Source organism: Cuculus canorus, chromosome 2 (genome assembly GCF_017976375.1).
Source record: "Cuculus canorus isolate bCucCan1 chromosome 2, bCucCan1.pri, whole genome shotgun sequence".
Classification (NCBI taxonomy): domain Eukaryota; kingdom Metazoa; phylum Chordata; class Aves; order Cuculiformes; family Cuculidae; genus Cuculus; species Cuculus canorus.
Window position 1 is genome coordinate 140,312,000 of NC_071402.1, and position 22,766 is coordinate 140,334,765.

Below are 22,766 nucleotides of genomic sequence, written 5' to 3' on the forward strand. Positions count from 1 at the left end.
ACATCATCTCCCATACTGTATTGAAACCACAGGTTGCCCAAACAAACTGCTGAAAAAGAAGTCTTTAAAACAACATCAAAACACCGCTGCATCCTACTCTTGAGTCCTCAGTGCAGGAAAGACATGGACCCATTGGAGCAGGCTCAGAGGAGGGCCACAAAGATAATTATAGAGATGGAACACCTCTCCTGTAAGAAAAGGCTGAGAGAGCGGGGTTTTTTCAGCCTGGAGAAGAGAAGACTTCGGGGAGACCTTACTGCAAACTTTCAGTAGTTAAAAAGGGCTTATAAAATATGGGGATAGATTTTTTTAGCAGGGCCTGTTGCAACAGGAAAAGGGGTAATGGTTTTAAACTAAAGGAAGGTAGATATAAGGTGGATATAAGAAAGATTTTTTTTTTTTTCATGAGGGTGATGAAACACTGGCACAGGTTTCCCAGAGGTGATGGAAGCCCCATCCCTGAAACATTTACAGTCATGTTGGATGGGACTCTGAGCAACCTGATCTAGTTGAAGATGCTCATTGCATGGGATTTAGACTAGATTACCTTTAAGGGTCCCTTCCAACACAAACTATTTTTTCATTTTGTGTTCTTGGACTCTGAACACAAGTGGCTGCAGCAGTGTTTTGATGCTGCTGTTTTGAAAACCTCTTTTTCAGAAATTTGTTTTATGTCCATCCTGAAGGATGATTAAGTGCCAGTGAGTCATTCCGTAAGGCTTTATATTTTTTTTACAGTTTGATAATTCATTCCTTATATGTGTCTGAGGAAACAACACCCATGTGTACTACACAGAAAAGTTATTTAAAAAAAGAGACATGTTCTCTAAAATTGTGTAAGAGCTGTGAAGTTGTATATTCTGAGCAGATCGTACATAACTAAGCAGCAGTCTTTTCTGTTCTCTTCCATAGAGGGAAACTTTGCCATTGCTCTTTTTAAAAGGGCATTTTGCACATCCTTCTGTGTACTTGGTTATTTACGTGGTCACAATTTCTAAAGATTATTTTCCATTTTCACAGGAGAACAAGGAGTTAAGTTGCTATATGCTAAGTATTAATTAATTTTTATAATAACGTCAGGGATTCTTTGAATGCTAAAATTTTTACACTGAATTTGTTTTCCTTCATTTGGAAGTGTGTAATCCTAGGAGTTCCCAGAAGCAGCCAGTTGGTTTTGTGTGTACATGAAAAACTAGTAAAGACACATCCATGAGATGTTTTGGCTCTATAAAAAGCGTAGTCATCGTTTGTGAAAGTGATGTGCGAATATTAATAGAACAATTAAAATGACTAACACTGTCAAATTTATATCGCTAATAGCGATAGGTTTTTCTACAATACCTTGCCACCATCTTCTTAAACATATAATAAAATTTTAGTTGTGGCTTGGATGCTCAGACTGTTTAGATTAGATATCTAATAGTTGATCACTCAGACACTGAACTACATATAGGTTTGCCTCATACTTGGAAATTCAGTTCCAGTTCCTGTTCCTGTCAGTCCATTCTATCTCTTATGCATGGAAAAAAATTATTTTTATCCCAGTGGCTTGAAAATTCTGATATCCTTTCTGAAAAACGAGCTATGCTTCCTAGCAGCAAAAGTAGAAACATTTGTTTCTAGTGGCTGTTACAATATTACACTTTAAAACACCCCTTAAATCTTATTGGTTCTTTATTATTACAGTATTACATTAAACAATTGTCTATATTAAGTATTTTTGCACTGTCAGAATTTAAGGCATCACTCTTCAATTTAAGACAATGGGAGATCTGTATGTGGCTTGAGTGGGCATAGCATCAAGTCTTTATTGCAAACATCTTTAATATTTATATTGGCGACATTTAGACCGTTAAGTAGGCACAATTGTCTTTTGAAGCAGTTTAATGGCTGGTTTGTTATTCAGAAAGTTAATGCGAATATGTAAAATGGACGATACTCTATAAAGGAAAGAGAGAAGGTTTGGTGAGAAAATTGATGTTTTTCAGTCTTTTGCAGAGAAAGGGCATAATTTAAATAGAGCACATACATGAATACAGCATACACCTTAGCAGTGAAAAATTTAGAACATGGGAAAAAATCATTTGTTTAAGTTAATGCATAAACTGTCTTTTGTATATGTCATTTTGATTAGAAATGTTCAGTTGTATATCAATATTTCTGTATATGCAGAAAAGGTCATTAGAAACTACTCAGTCCAATTAACACAATACAAATGGATTTTGCATTCTAATTAAAAACAAATGAAAAAAATGCTAATAAATCCTGTCAAAATTCAGTCTTCCACTATCGTGGAAAATAATGTAATTTAAAGTTACTGTAAATCTTCAACTGCTAATTTCATGCTAAATAACTCTTTAAACATTTCTAGTGGTTTTAAATATAGTTCTTCCTCAGAAAAGAAATACCCAGATCTAATCTGAAAATAGTAAACATAGGATAGAAACAATGTTAGAGAAAATAAAGACAAAATGTCATTTTTCTCTTTTTACAGGTATTTCTAAGGCCTTAAAGACTGATGGCTCCTCTTAAGAAAGAGGTTAAAGTAATTTTTTTTAAGGAAAAACTCTACAGATACTTTATTAATTTAATTAGTATAGGAGAGTTAGAATGTCTGCTGATGTATTTTATTTTCTGAAGTCTTCAGTTATGAAGTTCTATTCTTTTCACGTGTTTAAGTGCTCCACAGAATTGTTTCCAGTTAGCTATAGAAAATTCCAAATTAAGAAAAGCAAGGTTCCAGTGAAACATAAAAAGCAATTAAGCAGATGTTTGAAGTGTTCATTTGGATTTTGTTACCTTTCTGCACGGTATTGATTTTATTTTCTGGTGTTGTTCCTTTCAGAGGGTGAATCTGTCCTTCGATTTTCCATTTTATGGCCATTTTCTACGTGAAATTACTGTGGCAACTGGGGGTAAGTGGCTTTCTAACCATTTACACTGAGCAATATGAGAAAAGTTTCTTGCAGCTATTCAAAACACCCTTCTTCCTAGTATATGTCAAGGGATAAACTACAGTGTTTAGTTAGGAAATTTTTCTTTCCACGAAAAGGAAATTACAAAATATCGATATGATTAAAAACCTCCAGCTGCTCAAGTTGTACTGATATAAAACCCTCTCGGTGTAAGATGTACCATTATAAAACCCTCTCAGTGTAAGACTTTATAGCATTGATCATTTTCTTTTTAGGTGTTTTCCCCAGAAATTTTGTGTGTGTGTGTGTGTATGTCTGGAGCAGTTGCACTTGTGGAGGCAGTGCTGGAGCCAAAACAGGAAGGGAAACTTGTTTTTTACCTGCATGAGAGCAGAAGATTTACTATCCAAAGATAAGAAGTGCTGCTAGAAATATCAAATTTGTCACCTGTAAGTCAAACCTGTTGTAGTGTGTTGCATTGGTGTGGTACAGTGTCTGCAACAGTACCGTGGTGTTCATCTCCTGCTTCTGTTGGGTAAGATGGGAAGTATGGCACAGCATGAGCTCCTGATCTGGTAGCTCTGGGCACCACTGATGGCTCTTGGTTGGAGCTTTCCCTCCCATCACTGCTGGCTCCTGCTTGCACCAATCTCCTGCAGCAGGAACAGCCACTGACCTCTTCTGTTCCCCTCTTGCTCCACCTTGAAAGAGAAAGAGGAGACCAGAGGGAAATGAAATTGAAAAAGAAATGACAACGAATGAGAAAAAGAAAGAGGAAGAGTAATGGTCAAAAAAATATGTGTAAACAGAGGGCAGCATCACAGAGAGCACACCCACAGCATCCTCTGGTCCTTGAACAAGTCGCGCAAGATCAAGGACCTTGGTTGGTGATGCTCTGCATGGACATGTAACAGGACAAGCAAATAGAAATGGGAGCCATCATCACCAGGACCAATCCTACCCTATACATTGTCATGCTAAAGGTTGCCAGCTAGGCAGGATCAGGGGATGCCCATGTCCCACTGGAGCTCTGTATGGGGAGTGTATGACTAAAAGATTAAAGAAGAATTTCAGCCAGTGTCTCAACAAGAGTAGGGGCTGGAACAGAGGCTTCTGTCATGCTCTGTCAGGATCTACATTTGGCTGTCAGATCAGAAAAATACAAGAGATGGAGAGAGGTGAATAAAGGCTGATATTAAATAGTAGATTTGCAGTCAAGAATGATAAAAATGGATGCAGAATTATGGTGTGACTTCAGTACCAAGATTTTCTCTTCTTGATCAGCAATGTCATTTTGATGGTGTAATGGATCAGATGAGCCATGAACTACTGACTGGGATTTTGAGACTTGTCTGATTTCCATTCCACTTTTCATTTAGTTTTGCTTTGGGGCTTGATCCTCAATGCATAGTTCCATATTAGATGAGTTGCATTTGATGGGGTTCCAAAATCAAGTGCATGGTCTGTGTAGCTGGAAAGAATGGGGTGGGGTAGATCCTGCACAGCTAAAACGGCAGCAGTGGGCACAGTGTTCATTCTGTAAATGCCCCCTTATTCTTACTGCTGAAATTTGTTCCTTGAAACTCCACAAAGTTCACTCTTTCTCCAAGTAATTTTTCTCATGTAAATGCTCTGCTGGGCCTTCACTTTTAATGGAAGCCCTGAATTTTTACCATGTCTATCACTAATATGCTGCTCTCGTCAGTCTCACCCATCTGCTCCCAAAGACTTTGGGAGTAAAGTTAAGCTCTCTACCAGAGCTGTGTAGTAGTAATTTGTGAGGAAAGCATTTTTATTTTAGTGTGGAGCATTTGGGTAATTTGGGTTGTTGGTTTTTGTTTGGTTGTCTTTTTGTTTGGTGGCAGTTGGGTTTTTTTTAAAAAAAAAGGGTGCAAGCATATTAGAATAGCTTCAGCTCTGCAGCACTTTTTTCACTTGCCATTAAAGGAACACTGAATGATAATTCCCCTTCTGTTTTTATGCCACTTCTATTAAATAAAATAATATTGCTATGAAGAGATCTATGGGTTATTGTCAAGCTAAACAAGACTTTAACATCAGTCCTTTTACTATAAGCTACTGATATTAGGAAAGAAATACTTCAGTCTTTCATGTGATTTCCATGATTTTCAACCTCAAAATTAGGTATAAAAAGGTAAGATCTAGTCAATAATCACTTTAAAAAAATTATCTTGGTAAAGCCCAGTTACTGTAAGTCATCCTGTCAGTCTAGGACAGGATACAACCTTTTCTGACTTTAAGACTCCTAAGCCCATTTAGCAGGAAAAAGAGAGATCTATTTCTGTCCTAACTCTCTGATAAATGTGTTGCTTTGGCTATATTTGCAAATTTTGTTGCCGTAAGTCATTGGTGGTGCAGTGTGTCTCGTAGCCTGACAAATGATGAAGACAGATTCCAAGTACTTTTTATACTGTATGGTTTACTATTTCCTAGTAAACAAGATTAGACAATGGCATTTCTATTATGAGGGATCTGGAACACTTCTGGAGGTTATTCTGAGATCAAAAGAATAACAGAGTTAATGTGTACAGGAGTCCCTCATGACACATGTCCACTTCCTGTAGAAAGGGATATGATTAATAATGCTAATGAAAATACTACAGACTGTTTTAACCTCCAAATTATAAATTAGATAACTATGTTAAAAGGCAAATTAAGGACAATGGCACATTAAATCCCTGTCACAATAAAAAACATCTACTCAAATGGTTTCTGCTGTTCTTCATGGAGGGTACATTGTGGCACAGTAAGGTTTCCAAGTTATTTAAGGTGACTTTGAAATTGCTGAGGTGTAGAACTCAACTTTTTCTTTCGTTTAACTAATATTTATTTTCTATTCCAAATTATTTTGCTGAGCCAATTGTGTTTGACAAAGGAAAGGAAGAACAGGGAGTAAAAATAAGAGGTCTAATGGTTTCATTTGCTGTTGTCCTTAGCTTGTACTTGACAATACTATTTAATTCATAACTAGGAGGTAAGACAGCTTATAGTATTATTAACATAATTACTAATTTGTGGTTCTATATCTCCCCACATTCCATGGAGAGCATTTAAAAGCAACCTCTAAAGAGCTCTCAAAGCTTTAATAATAGTAGATAACACAAGAAGAAGATGAGTTTTGCTTTTTGTGAAGCTTTCTAAAGTTTGTGCTCTACAGGCCACAAGTGCAGTTATTTCTGTAATAAATGACTTGTGAATTAGTGAGTCATGTTCCGAATGTCAGGGAGTTAAGTTCATGAACACTGCTTCATTGCCTGTCGCTGATACCTCTAAGAGACCTCAGTGGTTATGGAGGTGCGAAAACCTTCTCTGTGCTACACCTCACCAGGCAGTAACATAGCCCTTCTCATGGCAATCTTTGGAGCTTGTGGCCTCGCATCCTACTCAGCATGCAGCAATGCTTCATACTTGGTTGTATTAATTTTCCACTTTCATGGTTGTAAGTCACTCTTGTTTATTCTCTGTGGCTTACATTTTAGTTGATCAGCCTATGTTTTGTAGTACAGCCTTGTATCAGATACTGTGAATTATTTAGGAATTTTTTTCCTTTCATGTCATCTCTCATCAACAGAGTATTTCTCTATGGTATTGCTATGCCTGTAGCAGCATTGCAGAGGACAGTGGTAGCTAAGCCATATTATTATGGATTTTAATTAAGCATTATGTTTGTTGCCCAAGTCTTTATCTCTTTTCTTTTTTTTTTTTTTTTAGTAATACCTGGGAATTTCTGCAACATATAGCAGATATAGAAATCAAGGCTAGTAAGTTACTGGAACTGAGAAATTGATAGAATAATAGAACAACAGCAAGCCATTGACCACAACTCTTTGAGTGACCATCCAGCCAATTCCTCATCCAGCAAGTGGTCCATCTGTCAAATCCATGTCTCTTCAATTTTGAGACAAAGATGTCATACAGGACCACATAAAATATTTAGCACAGCTCCAGGTAGATGATAACAGTTGCTCTTCCCTTAGCCACCAATGCTGTAACTCCATTGTAGAAGGCCATGATCAGGCATGATTTGCCCTTAGTGAAGCCCTGTTGGCTGTCACAAATTACCCCCTGATTTTTGTGCCTTGGCATAATTTCCAGGAGGATTTATTCCATGATCTTGCCAGGCACAGAGGGCAGACTGACTTGTAGTTCCCCAGATCTTCCTTTTTTTTATTTTTAAAAATGGGGGGTATGTTTCCCCTTTTCCAGTCAGTGGGAACTTCACCGGACTGCCACTGCTTCTCACATATGATGGATAGTGGCTTAGCAACTTCATGAATTCACATACATTTTCCTTGCATTTCTCATTAACTTACTTTTTTAAACATTCAAAACCAGGAGCATATTTTGCCTGGCTGCCTGGATTATCACTGTACTGAGTGTAGCGTCTTGTTGGACCCTGTCAGAAGTCTTGGTCAGGCTGTTTTGGTTGTTCCTGCTGCTCCGGCCCCTTCAGCACAGGATCCAGCAGGAGATGTATTCATCACTTAATGAAGAGCTCTTTGATAAAAATTGCCCTATGAGCAACATTTGTTAAATGGCAAGGGTGATATAAAGCTGAGTGAAGCACAGTATTTCTATCCAAAATCACTGACTCAGACTACCTTGTGTATGTTTCAAGGCATTATACTTGTCATCGCCAGTGGGCAACTCATTCTGCAAGGATAGTAGAGTTCTAGCCATTGACTGGCAAATTTCAGCTAACACAATTGCCTTCTCACGTTCTGTCCATTTCTGATATCTTATATTGCCTTACAGCTGTTAAAAAAGAATAAAAATCCCCCTGTAAAACTTCCTTTGTCAGTTATCCCTGTCAAGTGTCCCTTCTGGAACTACCTCTCTCCTGCTTCTGTAAGGGTACAGCAGTTCTATTAGGTTTTCCCTGAAACTCTATTTTGTCTTCATTTCCATCAGTGAACTCTTACAACTCTTTCTCCTCCATCTTTTATGCTTTGTCTTTACAAATTGGATCAGAAACACATAGAGGGGAAAGAATGATAAGCTTTAGGAAACAAAATAATTCCACTTGCCTTAACGTCACTCTGACCTTCATATAGGAAGACATTTGCCAGCATTGACTGTGAGGTTTATGGCCAGTAGTTGCACTGAAGTGGCAAGAGGACTTAAAATTACCACATTTGTGTTTATCTGTTAAGGTTCTGTTTCACAGAATAGCAGATAACTGGGCAAAGCATTTGCCTACATGTGATGTCAAACAAGCACTTAAATAATTTTGCAGATCAGACTCTTAATAATAAACTAAACTGTTTAATGTTAAAGGCCTTCAGGATAGCCAGAAATTGCTTCATTGGGAAGTATTTAGGTATTACCTAACTACTGACAAATCCATCACTTTTTATTGTAGAATTTTATAGTAAGCATGTATCTTATGTTCAGCCTTTATAGCGGCATTGTAAAATTTCAATAATATTGTGCTTTTATGCCATAGTAAAGATTTTTAATGCATGACAAGTCTTTATATTCTGCATCTCCTACAAAATATAATGTTTATTTGGTTTGCTGCATGCTTATAAGTTAAAAAATAAACTTCAGTCCATATTTTCCTTCTTACCGATTGACTTGTAAAAGCTACCATGTTTGTCCAGTCTCATAAAATTTTATGTAGTTTTATTCTGTCTTTCCTACCTTATAACATAATTTTGTCTCTTAATGTAAAATATTCAATAACTGAGGACTGCAAACCTTAGTTGAAAAGTCATTTACTGCTAACAACAAAAAATCATTCCTGAACTAAAACCAGGCAACTGGAAGATGAGGAGAACAATGTACACTGTATTTAGTTTCTAATTAAAAGAGGAAATTCCTGATTAAGAGTGGGAAGTATGCCTTTTGTTGCTATATGACAGAGTCTCATAAAAATGATGTATTAGTGTGGAAGTCCTGGTCCTAATAAAATGTACTTTGTCCATAAAGGTTCTAAGGTTTGTAAAATAGTTCTTGTATATACCTGTTTTGTAAAGTCAAAATAAAAAACCTGCTGGCAGTTGGTTTCAAACATTTGTAAAAATTAAATGTTTCAAAGCACAGACCATTTAGAGACCAACCAGGCTGCGAAATGCATTGAAAATTGCTGTCAGAGTCTGTGTTAATTATTATACATAAGGACTACTGTAAGTTGCACTAGTTCTAATATTAGGTGGGGTCTTATCAGTTTGAGTTCTGTCCAAATATAAATTGAGTTGTCCTTTTCCAAAAAGTTAATGTCTAACTTTGCTATTCTATTAGTCTATTTCTTATCCTCCTAACCAAGTTTGGGGGTTTTTATTTGTTGGGGGTTTTTTAGGTTTTTTTGTTTTTGTTTTTTTAATGTGTTGAATTCCTAATGATACAAATTTAAATGCAAAAGGCTATTAAAAGCTTTTCAGTAAGTTGGACTTGTGTGCATCATAGTGAAGGCTCTTTCGTCCTTCAGAGATACTTGGTTTAGGTCTCAAATCAGACTGCTGTAAATGTATTAAAAACCTGGATGCAAACCCCTGTACATTATGCGATACTACTGACGTCTGATACCATAGCACCATGTACTGTTGCTTATTACTTGTAACAGACAGGGAAACTGAGAGCTTAATCTCCTTCCCATGTCATTTTCTCTATCCATTAATTTCATAAATTTATGTATTCCTAAAATACATATGAAATTCATATTGTTCCACATGTTTCTACTGAAATCTAGAGACTCCTGCATTGACCGATCATCTAGCTTCAGGAAGAAATCACTGTTAAAATAACTGTTCACAGATATGATATCCTGATCCTGTTGCCATCAAAGTAGGTTGTAAAGCTCCTTGTGTTGCCACAGGACGTTTCATTAATTGCCTATATTTCATATCATGGCAACTCTCCAATTCAAGGTAGCTGCTTTGTTAAAACTGTTCTACCATGGAAGGCAGCAACATTACCCACCCCTGAGCCTCTTCAGAAATAGCTGAGTATATTTACAAGTTGTAGCAGAGCAATGTCAAAGGGTGAAGTGTCAAAGTCTGTCTTTTTTTTTTTCTTCCACAAGGACATACATTGAATGGTATTACTTACAAGAAGAGAATAATATGTGCAAGACTTTTGCATGTGCATAGATAAAGTGCCTTTAATTATGTCAGGAAAGGATAGTAGAAATATTATATTTGGAAGAACTCATAAATGTCAGTTCAACTAAATGGTGATTTTAAATCTGTGATGAGATGACAGTCCTATACAGTTAATAATTTTTTGTTCTAGAAATTAATAGATATTCTTCACTTTTACACTATCCAGTTTGATACTTTCAAAAGTATTTGAACAGCTCATATGGTGATATATATAACAAGGTATTTAAGCTAATGCAATGTTAGCACAATAGTTAAGTATTTACGCTGTATCACCTTTGCAACTTGACCTAAGACCTCTGCATTGCATTATATTACATTTAATATCTCTAACAAGATGCAATGATACATGGTATAGGTGTGCTTAGAAAGACCTGATATAAAAAATAAATAAATAACCTGAAGGCCATCATCCAAATAATTAATTTGTGAGGAAGACAAATTGTAAGAGAAAAGTAAAATTTAAAGCCTTGAAACAATGTCCTCATTTGCAATTTGTAATATCTTGAAAGAGCTTATTTCTTCCTCTTTTATTTCACTTCAGTCTTACTAATACATTGAGCCACTGGCAATGTGTCCAAAGCAATTTTAGCAAGTAGGTTTGGTTTCCAGCTTCATTAGTTAGTATGGAGTTTTTGGTTGTTGTGCAGTAAGCAGCTTTGTTGTTATCTCAAAGAAGTCTGGAAGCTTACACAGGCTTAATTAAAATCAATGAAGGATTTAAAAGTGAACACTGAAATTATTGCTGGAGAAATATAATTAACAAAGTAAATTGCATCCTAAAATTCCAGATCAACCCACAGGGACCCAGTGCAAGTCCTCGCTGATGAGGAAGCAGGAAATATTTGTGGAGCCAAAAGGAGGCAATGACAAAAATGTCTGGAACTATCCTGTTGGTGGCACAGCCTTGCATTAAGAAGAGACTATTTAGTCACTTAGTCTTACATGTTACCAGCAGCATTATTAATATATATATATATATATATATATAAAATTCTTCTTGCTATTCAATGTATCTGCTTTGTTGTATCCAAAGCTAGTACTCACCCATAATTTGCATTTCCTATCTGTATGTCTGAAGAAAAACTGCTAAAGAGTATGAAAAACATATAAATCCAGCTAGATAAGCCTTTGTATGTTTATTACTTCAGATAAATTACCTTAATTTTTCTACTTGGCATCTGTCAGTTACAGAGGAAATGTCTGCAACTGGAATTTTGGTAGCATCTCTTACAGACAGTATAGGGAATACGGGCTTTCTTAATACGTCCACTGTGTTGCAGTGTGGATGTGATGACTGTCCCTGTCTAACTCTTGGATAGTCTTAAGAAAACCAAATGTTACTACATGGTTTGCATTCTAAACAGTTGGAAAACAGAGTGCATGTAACTGTTGTCTGAGTCACAGTATGAAAAATCACTTGTCCATTGCCAACTTCTTCATTATAACATCATGCCTTCCTTGGCAACAACCTTGTCCCAAGTTAGTCCTTGCTAAATTCATTACCCTTGTAAATTGTTCAGATTGATATCAGTCTGTTTTCTGAAACCAAGGTCATTGAAATCAACAGGTTCCAGTGGATCTTTAAAAGTTTTGAAGTGGGACTTAAATTTCTTCACTCGCTTTCCACTCTACTTTACACTCTTAACCTCGGCTACGTTCCTATCCTTTCCCCTTCCTTCTGTCGGTGTTGTCATTTGGCTGTGATATTCCCAATCTTCAAGCTTTTTCAGGCATATGCTTGTTTCTGAGGAGGTGGTTTCAGGTATGAGCAGTGGAAAAATTGCATTTAGGACTAAGGAATAGTTTGCTTCTCAAATAAATCTTGGAAGAATTCATCAGAGGCGTTTGTTTTTTTTTTTACTTGCTACATCTTGAACTGATAATTTTGTCACAAAGAATTGAAAACATTGATTTAATGATAGTGTCCTGAAAAAATTGAACAAAGAGAAAATAGATTTTCTTGTTTTCATGGAAAGCTTACCTCAAAACTAAATGTTTGTTTTCATGTGTTTTAGTTCCATTTCCTTTGAATAACTTCTTAATGTTCTAGCACATTGCAGTGACTTTCTAGACAAGGCTTTTATTTTAGAACTACTACCACTAGCCCATAATATAGCAATAATTTCACGTTATGTGTGTGATTTTGATATTAACATTCAAATGGGCTCCTACTTCAGTCTGGAACAGCAGCCTGTTGTATATTTCTAGTGTGTCTCTGGGAAATGGTAAGGTGGCAAGAATCACTAGGATGAGGTTCTTTCCTTACCTCACTGACTAGCCCTGATCTCAGCTTTTAAAATTCAGGGGATGACTAGGTAACAGGTTAGGGCCATCAATGGAAATGCTACTTCCCCATCAAGTGTTAGTGGGTTCAAAGCTTCCCTGTGATGCCAGAGACAATGTTGGTATAACTTAGTAGGGAGAGTCTGCTCTGCTATTCCTGTTAAAAGTGTTTTAACTTCACCCGTTACTACACTACAAAATCTGTTCAAGCTGAAGTATAGCCTGTTCCTCTGCTTTTAAGCAACCTGAAAAAAAGAAAGCCAGACCTTGTAAAACTGCATCACGACCCTTGATGCCTGGGGCCATTCACCTTGAAAAATCCTTTTGTTGCTATTTGCTTGAGCAGAAATGGTGACTTTTGATTTTAAGCCTCCGCATGTGGCAGTCTGATACGTGCCTGCGCATCTGAGAGCAAAGAGAGTCTAAAGGCTGTTGAAAAGAACTTCAATGGTGGCTGTTTTAAGAATAAAAAGACATAAGTGGCTTGCTAAAAATGTGTGGCATTATCTGACTATTTCTTCAATGAAATAAATGCTTTATTAATTTAAGAGTTTATTAATGGGAGTGAGATAGCTACATAATTGTTATATCCTGAGCCAAATGCAGTAGATGTATGATTTCATGTATCTCACTAATTAGTTGCAGTGAAGCCAAATAAAACAAGGTGTTACCTGGCAATGTTCTGCTTTCGTTTCTTGCCTTATGTGGGGGAGGCATGAAATATAAAGGAATAAAAATTTCTGTGGAGTGTTGAATAAGATTCTAAATGCCATCTTTCTCAATCCTACACACTAAAATAAAGATTTTCCTTCTTTCGAATAGATTAAATATGACTAGGAGGCATTATACATATTAATACATTTTACTTTCTAATTCCAACCCTCTAATTTCTACTTCTCTCACAAAAATGCATTACAGCACCTATTTTAAAGGCAAAATTATTTCTTGAACAGTGGCCAACATTTATTCCCTGATAAATATTCTGTAAGTCATTAGATCCAGGGTCTTTTGGGCCTCCTTAATGATCAGAGCAATTATTATGGGAACTGTACACCTGCTTCTCTGTCCAACTCAAATGCTCCTACCTGTGACTGCTGCCTAGCAGCTCTGAGCTGTATGTGGTTTCAAGCGTCAGAGCATGGTTAGGACAGCAATGGAATTATTCACCTCAGTTATAAAAATTTATGTCCACATTTTCAGGGAAGAAAAGTCTTCAGAGCTTCCTCAAAACAATTTTTGTTCTTAGATATACTAAATTATTGGGGTTTTTTTTTAAATAGTAATTTGAAGGAGAAGCTTTTTTTTACTGTGAAAGACATATTCTTGCACTGCCTGTAAACAGCCAGCCAGCAGCCTGGTTAGATACATAAAAATTTCTCTTTAAGGAGAGTTTTTGAGTTTATACAAATATTTTTTCATGCTTCTGCAGCTGTAGCTTTTATGACTATTTTATTCATTAATTCCAACTTCTAGTCTGAACATGGGCTTCTGATAACACAGACATGAGAAAGTTGTGCATTCAGCTGTGGAAGTGTCCAAGGAATAATATTTGACATTCGTTCATATGTATTCACTCAACAAATAGGGGGAAAGGTCTGGTGGAGTAGCTTGCATCCTCTCATACTTCTCAGAACTCGGAGTGCTTTAAAATCTAGCCCTAGATCTCCAAATGAAAAATGCATTGATTCCAATGTTTATAAATATTTTTTTCATATTTTTTCCAGTGTAGGGGGAGAGAACACGACAAATGTTTGTGAAGCATGCAGCTGTTTTTAAACTGCATAAAGAGTAACTCAAGTATTTCTTATCAAGCAATCTGGACATTTGGAAGGAGTATTTGGGATCATTTCATTATTTGAAGCATGCTGTTTTCACTGCTACTTATATGGGGTTTATTCTGTCATCGCTATTGTTTATTGAGAAAACACAATTTTGCTTGAAGTGCAAATGGAGCACAAGTAATATGCATCCATAAATGTACATCCTAAAAGAGGGACACTGACAAATTACAGCAGTATAATTATCAATTATTCCAATAGATGTAATTACATTTTACACAGACTAGAAAAGAATGGTAAAATGTGTTTTTTCCATAGTAAATTATATACTTGGTTTACTGTGAAATAAAAAATGAAAAAATATTTGTGGATTACTTTTTCCATTAAAATATATTTTAAAATCCTTGTGATGGACAGTTTTTAGTTTGGAGACAAGATTTTCATGTATATATTTTATTGACAGAAACCTAACGTATTTCGATCACGTGTTCTTGTAAAGACTAGGAGGGTGGGAAAGATCAGAGTTTTCATGAATCTCATATGACATGTTTTGCTTTCACAGCTGTTGAAAGTACTTTCAGGCAAAACTGCTGTACTGTCTAGACAGTCAAGAAGATTTTCAAATGTTTCTGAAGTTGAAATGTACTTGTTGTGAAGTATAGCAGTGGTGGCATTTTGTTTTCTGTTAAATTTAGCCATTTGGGCAGTTGATATAGATATTAAAGGTCAGTTCTGCTTACAAAAGCACTTTAAACTTATCACATATTTGAAAACTCAAAAAGGCATGTTTGTTTATTCAGTGTTTCAAATTTAATTCTATTTTTTCTAATACATTTATGGCTTGAGTTTTTCACTTTGTAGTCATGTTATATGGATGCCACAGTCAGTTAGGTTTCTCCTGATTTTCTTTCTTGATGTCTTGTGAAATGAAATGTAAGCACCATTATCAACTTGCAGCTCCTCTTGAATCACTCAGATTCTGCTGTGTTTGCCATCATGCGGCTTATGGAAAACAGTTCCCTCTGAAAAGGCCTTTTCAGCCTTGCTCCTTTGGATGAGTGATCACTGAAAATGAGGACACATGGTAGCTTTTGTCCCATTGGTAGTGGCTTGGGAGGTTTGGTCTTCTTGATGTGGTCTGCATGAAATTGCTCATCTAATAGAGACACTTTTTGGACTTGCAAATTCAATAATCACAGGTGGGATGAGCCATGTTAGAATTGTTCTTCTTTTACACAGATAAAAAATGTTGCTTTTAGAAAAACTAGTGCAGTTCTTAAGATGCTAAAGGAAAGACTGAGAACTCCAATCCTTCAGCTCCAAAACAGAAGGCTACTGTCCTCTTCTATCAGAGGCTTGACATCAAGAAGGCATGGTTCCATTTTGAGAACTTCTGAAGAGTTCTCTCTCTGTTGACCATTTACTCTGTATGACAGGTATCTGGATGGTCAGAGAATACTCTGTGGCTTTTTGTTGAAAGCATGCTGATCTCTCTTTGTCTGTTCTTTAGCACTCCTTTAGTGTTACCCTCAGAAGTCAGTTGTCTTCCCTGGACATGTCAAAAGCTTGCCTACTGTAGAAGAAAATGCCAGCCCAGGGTTGGTAGGTGGCTTACTGGTGTATTTGCACTAATGTGTAACTGTCTATGTGCCAATTAATTGTATTGCAACTAAACAACAGTTCTGTAGGAGAATGAATGATGGTTGTGTTGCAACAATTAAGATATGATAACATGGCAAATAACTTTGTCACCTCAGTACATTAATGTAAAATTGGGACAATGTAAAAGAAGATTCTGTTTAGCAGGCAGTCAACTTGTCCTTTAAGCCAGCAGACACTGAAAGTATATTTATCGACCAGCAATGCGAAACAAGTGGTGTCCAAAGATAGCAATGTACCAGGAGACGCTTCACTCAAATGAAAATATAACAAGTAGCAGAAAGCAGAGCTGATTTTGAACAGGTCTGCAGAGATCTTGTCATCTCATCATTATTTTCTGTGGTAGTCTAGCACTCCTATTAAAACTTTGACATCAAATAATCTAACAGTATTCCTTCAGTATGTTTGGCAGTCTGTTTTGGGTTTTTTTGGTGACTGTCTTACTTTAAGTTAGTGTCCCTAGCTTCCACCCAACTGGAACTGTGCACTTAATGTTATTGTGACTTTGAGTCATAGATCAGAAATTCAATCAAAAGACAAATATATTGTTCTCATATATTTCTGTGTGTAAGTATTCTAATGCATTCTTTGTTCTCATATTTTGGGGTAATCAGATGAGTCCTGACTTGCCAGAAAGTCACATAACCGCATAACTTGATGGAACTACTTCCCTGTAAGAAAGCCAGCACAAATGCTCCACCCAGTTCACTTGGCATTTTTTGTGCATTGGTATCAAGTAAATGGAGGTCCCTTCACAGTTCCTAAAGGCAATGACCAGGGTGTGTTCAGTGTGTTCTGAAAAGTCTATTTGACCTTAACACTGAATGTCCATCATTTTGTGGGGAAAGAGGCAATAGCTGATTCAGGCAGATAGCCTGTGTCCAGGCATAGCTTACAGGAATTTCTGTCTTCGGCTCAGTATTGAAATGTGCCCTGTTCCCACAATAACATTATAAATTCACAAATAATTTTATTGATTTGAGTATTTTTTCTTGACAGAGGTAAAGAAAAAGGGGAGGGGGGAAGCATAACAGCCATTTCTGGGATTGTGGGGAAATGTATCTAGTCATACATACCCTTATATATATATATTTGTTTTTATGACATCAGGACTATGAAAACTGTGAATTACTTGTTTAAATTTTTGTAAAGTCCTGATGCTCAGCTGTATAAATCTGTCTTTAGAAGCATTACAGTTGTTGATGTATGACTGGACAGAAAAAAGGATCATGTTTCTGGATTGCTGCCTATCACAAAACTATGATGAAAAATTTCTGAGTTTTCCCTTGGAACATTTTATATATATATATTCCATTCCCAACAATAATACTGAATTTTAGTTGCTCCTGTAGTTCTGTTTGTGTTCTTTGATGACCTCTCCTAGAGATTTTCGTTTTTCATGGTCATCAGTGTTTAGTGGGTTTTGCTGTCTGGAAATAGGAGCAAAGGGCATGGATCAATTAATTAGCATTTTGGAAACTACTCAGTTTTTCATCTGTTGAATTTAAACATGGGTATCTCAGGCTTGTACTTGCCTTCTCTGCATTAATTTTTTCACAACATTCATCATCAGATTTCTATTTTGAACAGATGAATCAATGAATACGTTCTTGATCTTATTTTATTCATCTCTGGCTATATCAAGTCTTCTTGTCAGTCTCAGAGCTTCAACTTGATTTTTCTCTTCCTGCCTCTAGTCACTTCGTTGTCTTTTTGCTGTTATCTTGGCTTCTTCTGTATATTGTTCTTATTTAACAATGCACCCATTCTGGAACCTATATCTGCCTATATTTCAGCATATTCTCAAGCTTTAACAGAACAGTTGAATCAGAACCTTTTAGCTGAAATCTCAGTTATCACCTCAAAGATGGTTTGTTATTGACTTTGGCCAGAGTGGGAATCAATTTGTGATGCAGTTTAACCTTACCCTCCTATTGTATCTCCTCATTAACTGTGTCTGAATGCTGATTTTGTTTATGGCATGCTTCACAAAAAAACAAGACTGAACTTCCAACTGTGGACTCTGCATGGGACAGCCATATAAATACTCATAGAAATATTGAGTACTTCAGATTGAGAAGGACTTTCAGAGATTACTGTGTCCAACTCTGTGCTCCAGTCGGGGGGGGCTAATAAATTAATCTTGCCTGAAATATGCATTCCTTCAATATATATAAGATAGACAAATCAGGGAGGTAGATATTTAATTCAAAATTGATGTTAGAGTTACAATAAAATTTGGAACTGGGTACTTAAAATTTGCTTAACAGATTTCCTGTAATATTAACAAGTTAGAACCACAGAATATGCTTTAAACCAGGGACCAAGGGAAACTCACTAGTACACTGATAAGTGAAAAGGTTTTTTTCAATGTCAAATGACCAAACCATGGGCTGCCTTTAGGTATCCCTTCTTCATAAACATTCAGCTGAACTTCTAGTTCAGCTGTAGTCAGAGGGTAAAAGCCCTTATAGACTCGGTGAACCAAGGCAGATCAGGGCTAAGGAAGACAAGGACCCCTTACATATCTGTTACTGTTTATTCTACTTAATTTCCATAGGATTGCAGGATCTTCTTTAACCATTAAAATTATCTGATATTATAGGTCTTTTCCAACTTTAATGATTCTGTGATTCTATGTTATTAGCCTAATTCACTATTTTCGTCTTAATCAGATATTATGTGATCCTTAAATAAAATTACAGAGCTGAGGAAAACTATATGAAACTGCTTTCATAAACACAGGAATTTTCAGGTGATTTGTTTTGGTTTTTTTTCAAAAAAGAAACAAAATTAACTTCTGCCTGTTATTCCACTTATTCTGAGCATATGTTGACTAGTCCTTACCATAAAAACAGTTAAAAGCCTGACTGCTTCCCTGATTGATTTCATGAAAGCAAATGCAACTGCATAAAAGATTTTTCCTTTTGCCTGCTCAAGAAAATGGGTAATTTAAAAGTGCTGGCCTAAAACCCTTTTTTGTGTCACAACATATATAAGTACGTTCTAGCCCAGCAGTTTCACAGCAATAAACTTGAGGAAGAAACAAATAAAAAGTTGCCTATGTAATGAATGAATGGAAAAAGTTTAAAGAGATATTGAGTAGAAGAATCTCATTAAAAGAACTGATTGATATCCATGGAAACCTTTTCAACCTTGTAAGAAGGTTGAGAAACTAAATACCCAGAAGAAAAATTACTGAATAGGACTCAGTGCATTGTTATCAGTTAACTGGATGATTAAAATGAAGGAGCATTTAGATTTGGCCCTTCCTCTAACCCATCAACAAAATGAACACAGTGTATGTATGAATTTGTAATGTGATGTGTATTTTTTTGTGAGAAAAATTTCCATGGTAACAGAGCAGAAAATCGATAAAAGAGTTGTGGTGTGATCTAAACAGTGCTTCACCTCCAGGTAAAGTTTGATGCAGTACGAAAACAGTATAGTTATCAGCAGACTGCAGCCAACGACTTAATTTTATTCATGGATGATTCTAACTTCACCCTGTAAGATTGCCCTGTTCTATAGCTATAGTTTCTCCAACAATACAATTTAAGAATGAAATTGTTGTGTCCCATGGGGCAAGTGATAACAACTTAAGGCACTCAGGCACTAAATACAAAGAACTATGACTAAATAAGTTTATCGGGTCTGCTACTGTTTTAATTACTTTGATCTCCATTAAATATTTTGTTTCCTAGTACATCAGCTTGATCTCATTAAAATGCTGAGGTTAGAAAGATAATTAATGAAATACTCATTTATGGAATGATGTTTTTTGAGGCAGAATTTCTTATTAGTCTGAAAATTAATGAGTATGTCACAAAATATGTATATAATAGCCTTGCATGCATTTGCCTTTAGTGAGTCATAGATAAGGTGTTTTTTAAACAGAAAAGAATCACAGAATCACATAGGAGTTGATGTTGGAAGGCACTTCAAGAGGGCATCATGTCAACATCCTACTCAAGCAAGGCCACCTCGAGATAGTTGTCTTGAATACTCTCCAGACAGTTCTATCTTCTCTGCACCCTCCCTTCGTGTATATAGCTCGGTGAAATTCACCCTGAACGTTGTGTTCTCTAGGCTTAACAGGCCCTTATTCATCTTCTCTGGACTGTCCTGACTGGCAAATCCTTCACTGAACTCTCACAATAGTTCCATATCTCTGTTGTGTTGGGGAGCCCAGAGCTGGACACAGCACTATGGATGTGTCCCACCATTAGAGGCTCATGTTCATCTTGTGGTCCACCAGCATCCCGGGGTGTCTTCCTGCAAAGCTGGAGTTACATGTGTCAATGGTGTTGTTGAACCTTAAAACCATAACTTGCCACACGGTATTAATTTAATGGCAAGGCCTTCTAGTTTTGCTCAGAAAAGTCTAAAGTGGATAAAATCAATTACTCCACTCTAGTTATACCAGTTGCGACTTTGACCAGCAATGAAAATTGGTGTTTAAGATCAAATTTCAATGTAAATGGCATGATATAAATCTAGCTGCAGACTCTTGTTGTTTTATAACAGGAAAGACACACACTTTCTTTAGGAAAGATACCTAACTGCATCCACCTGTGATGGGAGGGATCTCATAAAGCTTTGCTTCAACTGTTGGTGCTTTCTTGCTGTCAGCAAAGGTAGTATATTCATCTGACTTTCATCAACTAATTTTTTTAAAACAGTCAAAGAGCAAAAAAACTACTGGCAGTAGAATATTATAGTGTATCATTCCGCTGATTTTGTGTACATAGCACATGCTCTTATGACACCAGAGAAAGACCCTAAAAGTTCAGATCAGTGGCCTCTTTTTTTTTCTTCCAAAGAAAACAATTTTTGCTTTGTGTTTGTAGAAGGATATTGTTGGTGAGGTTTTTTTAATTTCTCAAATAGTGTTGATTGAGGATCCCTTTTTTGAAAAAGTTTAGCTTTGCACTATGTCTATATCTCAACTCAGTCCAGTTTATTCAGTTCAGTTGCATTTGGAAAGATATTCCTCATCTGAGGTCCTGCTACTGGGGAAGAGATACATCTGTCATTATTATATATAGTAAAGGCTTTGTTCTGGAGCACTGATATAAAAGAGAAGGAGACGGGTAGGGTACAGAGCTAGCAGGCACCTAACTGAGTAACAGTTGGTCTCAGATGAGGATATAGTATGACACAGTGAGCAAAGATTGTTTCCAAACAATCCAAAGCTCTAGGAATAGGTAACTTAAAATTGGATGCTCCTTAGCCATCTAGTGAAAGAAAAGCTTGACACAGCAAAAAAGCAATATGCAGACCCAAGAGAGCTTTCTGTGAGACTCTTTATAACAGGGTAAACATAAAGTAGTGCCTGAATGTAAGAGTGTGAATTCTTAATGTCCCATCAACTCCCTTCACTGGAAAGTCAAATGATAACATGGCAGGGAGGTTTCGTATGCAGCTTGATAACAAATATCTTACCAACCAGGACACAATTTTTCTTCTTGTTTATCTGCTATTTCCGAAGTCACAGTCACTGCCCGAAGTAAATCTTCATAGCAGAGCACTGTAGCAGTACAGCACATCTTCACTTTGCTTCTGGTATAGGAGTTCTCTCCCATTAAGAGGCTGTTGATGAGAAACCAAGAGCAGGTCATACCTGATGAGCTAAAGGAATATACTACCAGCAGACTTTCACTCCAAGAAACAGGGTAAGAGAGTGAGTTACATCTGCTGAAGGTAAATGATTTATCTCAACACTGTAAGGTTCTCAGCTCTCTAGTAGCAGAGACTGTAAATATGCCAATAAATTACATAAGCAGTCCTTTGCTGAAGTGTAGTGTCAAAATAGGTGAGATGGAAGATGTTATCAGCAGGAGACTTAGCAGGACAGGAAAATACACAGCAATTGGACTTCTGATTGGGGCAGCAGCTAAAAGCAGTTTATGTAAGCTAGTAGTCTTCTGCTGTTCTAGCTACCTTTAGTAGCATGCTTGCTACAAGAGGAGAAATAGGCATTAAATGTTGTAGAAAACAATTAAATTAAAACCCCCACTGTTTTATGATATTGCCAAAAAATTGTGAAGTATGCAGGCTGCCATACACAGATAATTAGCTAAAATCAAAAGAGTTGCTCTGTTATGTACAGAAGCCCTTGCACTACTCTTTTTGCAGAAGTCCCTCAGTTAGAAATATGTAGTTAAAATTAAGCACTGAAGTTCAGAAAATATATAAAAATTCTTACAGAAAAGGGTACAATTCTAACCTGGAGATCAGAAACCCTATCTCATGGGGAAAGACCCAAAGTATTGAAAATATGCAGTATTTGAGAAATAAGAGAGGACTTGATTACAAAGTTTAGATATTTCCTAGACCAATGCAAGTGCCTCAGGAAAGACTGCTCAAATTAAGGAGGGATGATAAAGCAAAAGATTTTGAATAGTGATCAGTTGAGCACTGACAGAAAAAGGAAAAGGGAAAATTTATCTCTGAACACAAACGGATCAGTAGCAGTGAAAAGTCAAGATGAAATATTCAATAAATGCAACTGAGTAGTAAGCATAACTTGCAAAGGACTAAATCTGTAGCACTAATATCTTAAATTCCTTTCCTCATCAATGCTAAAAGGAAGGAAAAGCAGGAAGCACTTTGGTAAATCCTGCCAACTTTTATTAAGTTATCAAAAGATCATCTGAGTACTTTCTTTTCTGTCTTCTTGTTCAGAAAAGATTTGGCTGACTGTGTGTGAGATTAAAGGGTGTAGATCCAGTGAACAGTTGCACCCCAGAATGGCATGAATTAGATAAATCAGCTGTTGCTTTTGCCCTGTTCCTTCTGTGCAGTCAATTTTGCTGAAAGTGGGTGCTATCTGTTACGAATAAGAAAAGTTATACATGCGTATGCATATTTTCCCAAGGAGTTATGTGAACACACCATGAAGAAGTTGGTCTTACATATGAAATTTAGACAGAATTATCAAAAAAGGCCACTTTTCCTCTGCAGTCTCATGGAAGTGAAACACCAATATCATGATGGGCTAGGTT

At 36.5% G+C, this 22,766-nt stretch overlaps 1 protein-coding gene across 1 annotated transcript in view; it reads left to right on the plus strand.

Annotated features, from left to right (window-relative positions):
* Window positions 1-22,766, plus strand: part of PLXDC2 (plexin domain containing 2) — a 262,550-nt gene that overhangs the window by 143,155 nt on the left and 96,629 nt on the right. The window contains exon 4 of the mRNA XM_054058522.1: window positions 2,846-2,915. Coding sequence (XP_053914497.1) covers window positions 2,846-2,915 — 70 coding nt within the window. The remainder of the gene's footprint in view (window positions 1-2,845; window positions 2,916-22,766) is intronic.